The 10,159-nt window shown below is 36.9% G+C and overlaps 1 protein-coding gene across 1 annotated transcript in view; it reads left to right on the top strand.

Annotated features, from left to right (window-relative positions):
- The first annotated feature begins 1,890 nt into the window (after positions 1-1,890).
- The window catches only part of HECW2 (HECT, C2 and WW domain containing E3 ubiquitin protein ligase 2), a 217,615-nt gene continuing 209,346 nt past the window's right edge, over positions 1,891-10,159 (top strand). Inside the window, exon 1 of the mRNA XM_090282068.1 lies at positions 1,891-2,211. Within this exon, the coding sequence (XP_090138194.1) occupies positions 1,920-2,211 (292 nt within the window). The 5' untranslated portion in view covers positions 1,891-1,919. The remainder of the gene's footprint in view (positions 2,212-10,159) is intronic.

Genomic DNA, 10,159 nt, shown 5'->3' with positions numbered 1-10,159 from the left:
CTCAGCCTCCCTACAGTCCAGATCTGGTGCCCTGCAACTTCTGGCTTTTCCCAAAACTAAAGTCTCCTTTGAAAGGGAAGAGATTTCAGACCATCAGTGAGATTCAGGAAAATATAACGGGCAGCTGACAGTGATTGGGAGAATTGTGTGAGGTCCCAAGGTGCCTGCTTTGAAGGGGACTGAGTCTTCATTGTTCTGTATACAGTGTTTCTTGCATCTTGTATCTTCTTCATTTTACATGGCTGGATACCTTCTGGACAGACCTCATATACCATATCTTTATTGATTTATTCATTTATTTGTTGATGGTTGCTTAGGTTGTTGCCATATCTTGACTATTATGAATAATGCTGCAGTGAACATGGGGGTACAGAGAGCTCTTTGATACTATTTTTAGTCCCTTTGGATAAATACCCAGAAGTGGATTTGCTGGATCATATAGTAGTTCTATTTTTAGTTTTTGAGGCACTTCCATACTGTTTTCCATAGTTTTCCATACTAATTTACATTCCCGCCAACAGTATACAAGGGTTCCCTTTTCTCTACATTCTCACCAACACTTGTCTTCCTGATGATAGCCGTTCTAAAAGGTGTGAAGTGATATCTCATTGTAGTTTTGATTTGTATTTCCCTGAAAATTAGTGATGTTTGAGCACCTTTTCCTGTGCCTGTTGGTTATTTGTATATATTTTTTGGAGAAATATCTATTCAGTGCCCCAGTCCATTTTTAATAGGATTTTTTGGCTATTAAATTGTATAATTTTTTTTGAAATTTATTTTTTAGTTACAGTTTGCATTCAATATTATTTTGTTTTAGTTTCAGGTTTACAGCATAGTAGTTAAATAACCATATACTTTAGAAATTGTCCCCCTGTTATTTCCAGTACCCACCGGTCACCAGAGTTGTATGATTTAAAATATATATATATTTGGGTTTAACCCGTCATTAGATTCAGGATTTGCAAGTCTCTTCTGCCATTCTGTAGGTTGCCTTTTCATTTTGATAACTGTTTCCTTTGCTGTGCAGAGGCTTTTTAGTTTGATTAGTCTCACTTGTTTGTTTTTGCTTTCGTTGCCTTTGTTTTTGGTGTAATCAATTACACCAAAATGTAATCGCCAAAACTGATGTCAGGTTGCTTACTGCCTATATTTTCTAATAGGAATTTTATGGTTTCACTTCCGTGTTCAAGTTTTTCATTTGTTTTTAGCTTATTGGAGAGACCATCCTTCCCCAAGTTTATATTCTTGTGGGGAAAGTACACAATAACCAAATAAATAAGTACATGGTACTATGTGGTACATCAGATCATAAAAATTGCTACCAGGGGAAGAAGAGCCAGAAAGGGAGGGCTAGAGAATGCTTGGGTGTCATAGTTTTCAGTCACTAGTTAAGTGAGGAGCTCCTGAAAAAGACTTCAGTGAGTAACATTCCTATGCAAAGGAAATTGAGCAGGTGAATTTGTCCTGATGAGATATTTCAACTGTGTTTCGCATATGTCAAATTTTTTGTTTTGCTATTTTAAAATTTAATAGCTGCAGCAAATAATTGTGTGAGGGATAAAGGAGAAAAGGATGCCATTTCTGGAGGAGAAAGAACAGACCTAAAAGGGATGATAGAGAAATGCCCTTCTTCCTTATTTGCTAGGAGGAAGCTGTGCAGAGTGAAGTCGAGGGCCACAGGGGTGTGATGGCCTTGCTCATCATCTGACCTCGTTGTTTCTGACATCAGCAGTTGACAGTAAAACAAGAGGTTTTATTTTGACAGTAGAAGATCATTGCTCGGTCAGGCTTTAATAGACACTCCTCCAGGCTTTATGCCTGGGAAGCTTAAACCTAATTCCTTGTGTTGCAGCACTAATGCTTTGTGCTTGTCTTGTCTTGCAGCTTTGTAGGAAGCCGACCTCAGAGAGGCAGACGGGATGGCCAGCTCAGCCCGGGAGCACCTGCTGTTTGTGCGGCGTCGAAATCCCCAGATGCGGTACACACTGAGCCCCGAGAACCTGCAGAGCCTTGCCGCCCAGAGCTCCATGCCAGAGAACATGACCCTACAGCGGGCCAACAGTGACACGGACCTGGTGACCTCTGAGAGCCGCTCCAGCTTGACTGCCAGCATGTACGAGTATACGCTGGGGCAAGCCCAGAACCTCATTATCTTCTGGGACATTAAAGAGGAGGTGGACCCCAGTGACTGGATTGGACTTTATCACATAGGTGAGTCAAATGCGATGGACTTGCTTGTGTCCGAGAGCCTACATTTTACTTGGACATTATACTTTTCTGTATTTTCTCCTATAAAAAAAATTCACACACATCAATAAAAACAGCAAGATTCTGGGAATTCTTCCTTCCTCTGTGGGGTGGGCGGGAAACAGTTATAAATACCTTTGCTGATATAGATTCTGTGGTTACATCTCTACCCTAATTAAATGCCAAGACCTGCAGATTTTACAGTATTTCCTTTTTAAAACTTCATGTTGCCCTTGATCAATAGTTCCACTTTGGAAAGACGTGGCTATTAGCATTTATGAATATTTTTAAACTGATAAAAAAGATACTTAGATTTAGATAACTGGGCTGAAAAAAATGTCCTGTATTTTCTGAAGGTTGAATTTTATTAAGGACAGCTGGTTGTCTAAAGTATTATTTCAGAATTCTTTGATGTGTCCTAGATCAATTAGGTGAAGAAAGTGTCATATTCTTTGAACACATGACTTAGAAATAGGTTGCTGTTTGTTTCAATAAGTGTCCCAGCTCTCTTTAGCTAAGTTGTATCCATAGATAGGTGAATGATGAATAATGTAGTCCAGAAAATATAGTCTGCTTTATTTGAAAGTAAAAGTCAAAACTTACTAATAAAACCACAACGAAAATACAAATCGAACTTGACTATAAAATCTAACATTCCTCGAAGTTAGAGAACATGTTCACTGAATGAAGGGAATTAAAAAAAAATTCACATCAGTTATTTTATTAGGAAGACATTGTTGCTTTCAATGTACATTATAAATCAAGCATGTTTCTTTGATTTTGTTTTTTGTTTTTAAATAAATAAATTAGGGAGATTTTTCTCACTATAGGACATTTGGCAATGTCAGGAGACATTTTTGGCTGGCACGACTTGGTGGGGGAAATGGGAGACCAGGGATGCTGCTAAATATCCTGAAATGCACAGGACAGCCCCTACAGCAAAGAATTATCTGTCCCTGAGTGTCAACATTGCCACTGTCAGGAAATCCTGGTTTGAGGCAAAGTGACATCCTTGCTGAAATTGTATTAGAATGTTAAACCCATTGCACTTTATGTTACTCTGGGACAAGAAATTTTATATTAATTGGTTTGTAGTTGCTTTTATATCTCTTAATGTTTAACCATGCTGGATAGCAAGACATCTAAAATGGCAAAAGAGAAAATAAATTTTTTTTCTTATAATGACAACAAGAGAGGGGAAAGTCTTCAGAGTTCAGCATTTTCCCCAAGTGTGTTTAAATATATATTCAAAGTGGGGAAGTCACGTTATTTAAAAATTATATTTTTATATCTGATGTCTATTCACAAAATGTCTTATTGTTTTGAAGAAACTCTTCTGGTTTTGATATAATATCACCCTTCTGGATTTCATGCACTTCCTTCTTTTCACTTTTCTTTTGATACTTTTTCCTTTCATCTCATTTTAGATTTTGTAATGCTTTGTACGAGATTACAAAGAGCAGACTGTGTTTTTCTTAAATGCTTTTTATGTGATATTTCTTTGAAACATAATCAATTTTAATGTTTTTTATATGGGATGATTTCTTTTCTGTATGAATGACTTACTCTGTAAGTTGCTAGAACCATTTAAGACATTGGCTCCTGTTACTTCATACTTTCCCATCTTTCTTTCTGCTTCCCCATCCCACCTGTTGTATTTCTCTATCTAGATTTAATCAACAAGGCACTAAGTAATTCATAGGAATGTTCATACTATCTCTGAATGACCAAAGCCACAAAATATTCGTGTTCTTATGTTTCATTTTCTAGAGGCAGAAATAGAGGTCAGTGTTCTAAATCTGGAATCGGTCTAAGGATTAGCTAGGAAAGTAGAATTCGGTCCCAGCGTCTAGAATATTACACATGGTGCATGTATATAGTGTCTGGGCCACAGCTGTGCTAAAAAGAAAGACTGGCTAATCTGGGACCTCAGCATGAGTGGAAAGAGAACTGACTCTGTGCAGAGATAGCCATTTCTCTCTTGAGGCCCCGGCAGGCTGTTCTAGAGGCAGCCTCACTTCTGTGGGGACTTTGCCACCCCACTTGGAGAAGAATAGGGGGGCAGCACAGTGGTCAGACAGCCATTTCCTGACCCCTTTTTCCTGCTGGGGTCAAGAAATGGGCAACCAGCCTTCGACCTCAGGCAGGTGGGCCCTCCCCACACTCAGGAAAGGTCTAACTCTATGTGGTAATTATCTAGTGAGTTGTCTAGGGGTGGGCACATAACCTAGCTCAGGCCCGTGAGATGTAAGGGAACGACTTTGGGTAACTTCCTTTTACAGTGACAAGCTGGAGCTTCATGAAGAGGGAATCTTTAAACTTCCCCTTCTCTTGTACTTGGGACTCTGGTGGAAGGATGTACTATCTTGAGTTGTATCTATATAGCAACCTTGAGGCATCAATCAGGAAGATGAACGCTAAGGATGACAGAACAGAAAGTTAGAAGAGGCTTGGACTGGCACTTCAAAGTTTTTGCTATAAATGTATAAAAGAGCTTCATTAATGAAGCTTTCTTATACCAGCAGTTATTCGTAACTTAGCTGCTGGGGTGGCTGTAACGAAAGATGAGGAAGGGAAAAAGAGGGGCAAAGAGTCGGTGGGCTACTTCGGTAGTTACCACTTCGGTAGTTGTTTTTAAAAAGAAATAACAAAAACTTGTTATTTGAAAACAATAACTCCAAGTCATCTGGAAATTTTCAAAAATGTTGTAGCACTAATATTGTAACAGGGAGAATCATTCAGATGACTAATTAGTAACTTGAAAATATGCAAGTTTGTCATTTTTAAATGAAGACAGCTGAGACGATACATTTGGAGAAGACCTGAAAGAAAAGAAAAAATGCAAGGCTGGGATGGGGAAGAGAGTTTTGGGGTCATAGTTCCGTCATCAATTTAAGGCTGTTATGGCAAACGGCTCTTGAGTTCTGTGAAATAGATGTGCTGAAAATGTAGGTTTCCTAACAGTAGCACGTATGTCAGAAATAGCTTCAGATTTTTATGCTTCTTGGTAGGAAGCAGCTATTCCCCTTCAGTTGTGTCTTGAGAATCTGGGCTGTTTCCTAGCAACGTCTAGTTTTATTTGTGGAGCAGAGACATGGTCTCTACAGAAATAAGTTCCAAAGGGGAAGGATTTGGGTGGAGCATCAGGCTGGCAAGGTGTAGCTTATGGGCAAATGCCACTTTTTGATTGTGTTTCCCTTGGCTTATATATTCTGGCTCTCTACAAGTCTGAGTTTGTTTTGTTTTGTGTTTGGGGGTTTGGCTAATTGTTAATATTTACACTGTAAAACTCATTCCATCTGACTTTTAGCACTACTAATCTGGAGGGAAAATATATCCTCTTGGATCAGAAATATAAATCCCTGTCTAGCCATTTTAGGCAGTATAGAGGTCCTGTTGGGAATACAAAAGAAAAAAGTTGAAAATATCAAGGCATCATTTGTGGAAACTGGGTGTAAACATGATTCTCAAAGCAGATGCTAATTACATTTTCTTATATACACCCTGAGACTTCCAGACGTGATCGTCATATAGCTATAGCCCTAAGTCTCCCAATTACAGCAATTAATGCCTTGTAGATGGTTTTCAGACACCACTAGGCTTATAATTTATTGTTGGTCTCCAAAATTAGACTTGACCCCTCACAAGTTTAACATTGCCTCCTTCCAAACTCACTCAATAAAAAGAGCCAAATGTTTATTTTGTGCAGAAACACTTAGGGTAGCCAACTCCAACAGCTCTCCATGAAAAATCAGATGGACGCCCTTTAAACAGGAGGCAGAGCATATTACATTTGTTTCAGCCTCATACTCTAACTCCTCTTAATGTTTGGTCTGGTGCTTACTTTTCTGACTGTTCAAAAGAAAAACATTTCAAAAGGTTTCACTTGCCGTTTCTCAGTTGCAGGCAACTTCAGGTACCGAACAGAGCTAGGAAATGCACACTATGAAGCCAGAAGTATCTACTGTGCTATTCACCTCTGTTACTCAAAGTTCTGGTTGACCATCGGTTTGTTACTAGATAAGGAAATTCCACCAGAATGGAAATCAGTATAACTGCTTCCTTTATTTAGGAAATATTGCTATTAAAAGTTATCTAAACTAAATAATGGGCTCCTTGATGTAGGTACAGTAGTCCCTTGCTATATCGCGGTTCACTTATCATGGCCTCACTGTATCGCGGGATTTTTAAAAATATTATATTTAATTATTTATCATGGATTTTTCTCTATATCGCGGGATTTTGCGGTACTGTATACGTATGTTGTTACAGTTACGTAGGTTTAAGAATGTAGAATAAATGTAAGGTTCCTACTTCGCAGGGGAGTCTGGAACGTAATACCCGCGATAAGTGAGGGAATACTATATTTCATATTCTGGTGCAAGCTTCTTATCTTGTCATGGACCCAGTAATACATAGTTTACTAACCCTGTGCAGATCACACTTTGAGTATACATCTTAGCATCCATGTGTTCATTATGTCTTCAAAGATGAGTGACAGAACAACTCTATTTTGACTCTGTCTTACAAAAATATTATGACTTGTGTATTATGACATTTTTCCATATCTGTTTGCATTTGGGTAGTAAAATAAAGTCAGGCCACAATAGTTAGCCAAGGCATTAAGATTACATATTTTATTATATTTATTTATTTATATCAGATAAAGATACAAGTTTAATAGATAAATGAAGGGAAGCATGAGTAGTTTAAAGGATATAAAAATGAAGATTCCTCTTATTTCAAAGGCATATTCTAAGTCCATATATTTTAGAGCTCTCAGATCCCAAAGTTTCAACTGATATTTTATAGGAAAAAAACAAGATCCAGAATGGTGATGCCATACAACTGGTTGGAGGCAGTCAAAGCTGGAACTTACGTTTTGTGTCCCCGTCTTTATTTTTTCCCCCTCTGTGTTCAAAAATGTAGTCCATCATTTTCCAACTTTTAATGTTTTTGCAATATTGGATTATCACCTGTACTATTAATATATTTTTAAACCACCTGATTAAACCAAAACAAGCTGATTATCTACCCTGACCTTGTTCTAAGCAATAAGATCTGGGAAGGCTTATCTGTGTGTGTTATATTTCTTTCTAATATGCATTAACTGTTAAAAAAGAACTGTTGTTTGTGAGCCACCCAGTATCACCCCATGCAGCACACTTTGAGAAATTCTGGTATTGTCACTTGTAAGAGCACAGGCTCTATAGTCAGACAAACTACTAATTCAAACCACTTATTAGCTTGGATGAATTAGATTATCTTTTTAAGCCTCAGTTTCTTAATCTGTAAGAAAGAAAGGACAAAGAAAAGTACAAGTATCATGAAAGTTAAGTAAGAAAATGTGTATACAGCTGTCAGGTTCATTGTAAGGTACTGCTGATTGTAAATTCTTATCATTATTTTGGCTACTAGTTATAATAATAAAATCAATTCCTGGTAGCCTGAAGCTGAAGTACAAACTCACCCACAGAATTAACCCACAAGAAGAGATTTCCAGATTAAAGTGGCCACTTTTGTTTATAGAAAACAAAATCAATTCCTATGAAACAAAGCACATTACATAAAGGTCTTAAAATATGAATGCTAAACAATACAGTATTTTAACTTGAGTATTATGTAAGTTCTATACCAACATGCTTTCTGGGGTGATGGGAAAGGTATAGTTTAATCTGAAATTCAGTCAAATGGAACAAAGAATTTATGTACTGGGCTTTGAGCTTTCAAAATAGCTATCAAATGCAGTAGAGAGTAGCTGTTCTTAAGTTCTTTTGGTATTTTTACATGATTACTGCCAAAGAAAAGTTGTTTTAGGTCATGTTTTTAAAGTTTAAAAATTCTTTTAGAAAATAAGGGTTTTGTACATGAAATGGTTTTTGAAACAGCTTAACTCTGAATTACTTTTTGTTACTGGTTGTACAGGGTGGGGCAAAAGTAGGTTTACAGTTGTTCATATGGAAAATAATAATAGAAGAATAAACTATGTGTTTTTGTATTCACAACTGTAAACCTACATTTGCTCCACCTTCTAGTAGTCAGGATAGGTCAGTTTATGCTGTAGAAATGAGCTAATCCCAAAACTTCAGTGGCTTAAAGAACAGAAGAAGATTTATTGCTAATGCTGTGTGTACTGCATGGGTTGGCGGGGTCTTGTTTTGTGCTGTCCTTTTGTGATGCAGGCTCACTACCCTCTTGATTTTTGCCAAATTGGATTATTAAAGGCTCAACTATCTTGTCATTACACCATCTGGAACACAAAACCTCCTGGAATAGGTGTCAAGGGAAGAGAGAGCTGGGGACTCTTACACTAGCTCTTAACTGCTTTGGCCCTAAGGTGACACATTTCAGTCCTGCTCACAGCCCATCATTCATCGTGAGTCCCATGATGTGCCTAACTGCAAGGGGACTGGGAAACAGAGATGCCCTTGGCTATTTAGTGAGCAGTCAATGTCTCTGCCATAATAGACGTATGTGTCTTGCTAACAATGTGACTGGTCCTCTGGTCTGTTCCAAAGCCTAAAACATCCTTGTATGGACATTGCAAGAATACATGCTGGGGTTAGAAGGTGTCATACTTTGGGATACACTTTGCAAGGTGTTCAGGAGACTGAATGAGAGGACACATTCAAGGTGGACCAAGGACAGTGTCTGACATTATGAATGCACAGTAGCAATTAGTAGAATCTGAAATTGAAGCATTGCATTGATGTCACAGATCTTTCTTTTAATACGCATATCTAAGATTTGGTTCACAGAGAAGTCCACCTGTTCAAAATAGTTGTGGAAGACTTCCCTGGACAGTAGTTTCTAAAAATATTGTATAGTTCAATGTAGCCAAAGAAACTTTAGTATGTTTTATTCCCTAACATACTGGTTGCATGAAATATTTGAAATGGGCATTTTTCTACCTATATATTGAGATGATTTTTATTTTCTATCAGGTTATTCTATAAATGTTAACTGAGAGTTTTGTTTTCCTCTCATACTGTCCGTGCTGCATTATCCATGCTGTCTAAAATCATTAAAGAGTGAGTTCTAGACTAGAGCAAATGAAATAAAAGTAAATACTTTTAATTGAAGAGTATTTCATAGTATGTAGTTTTCTTCTAATGACTTATTCAGTGGATTAGCTTTGGTATTTACTCACTTCTTTGTTCAAAAACAGTAGGAGCTTATGTACCAAGCATTTGAAAGAATTTTTAAAATATCATTTATATTTAAAATCATATTAAAGGGCTGTCATAATAGGGTTTCTTTTTCAATTATTATACAATATATTGGCCTTTTGCTTCCTGTTTCTTTATCCATGGCTTCTGTCTTCAGTATGGAAATCACTGTATGTTTAAATAGACATAAATTAATGCCATAAATTTAGCATGTTTACTACTTTATACTCTCATTTTTTGTGTGTCCTTTATTGTTCTTTTATTTCTAAAATCATGCATCTGCTGCTCAAACCATCAGAGATGTTTTTCTGAAAGTTGTGTGTAGTTTAGCATGAAGAATATCTATAGTGTTTTTAACATTCTGAAATGTGTACTTACATATTCATAATGTAACTATTATACCTCTAGTACAAACAAGTACTATTATGAATTTATTGATGAATCAAGGAATTATCTTTTTCCTCTATAGGAATAAGTACTACTTTTTGAGGGGTACTATAGTTAATAGCAGTAAATGATACTATCAGAAGCAAACATGTTACTGAAAGACTAACCTCCCCCCTTAAAAAAAACAACCTTGAAATTTCTGACTAAGAATTTGCATTATGTTAACTAATAGGATTCTAAATATTTATTAGATATCTTTTTACAGCATCCAAATAGGTCTTTTCTTTAAGCGTGTGTCTGTGGCATATTTTTGATATGATGCAACATTCCGTGTGAAAAGGAAAGCCTTAAGAACT

Source organism: Furipterus horrens, unplaced genomic scaffold, assembly GCF_987537825.1.
Source record: "Furipterus horrens unplaced genomic scaffold, mFurHor1.1.pri manual_scaffold_1, whole genome shotgun sequence".
NCBI classification, from domain to species: Eukaryota; Metazoa; Chordata; class Mammalia; order Chiroptera; family Furipteridae; genus Furipterus; species Furipterus horrens.
Note: the sequence above shows the minus strand (reverse complement) of the source record. Positions and strands in the feature narration are given on the sequence as shown.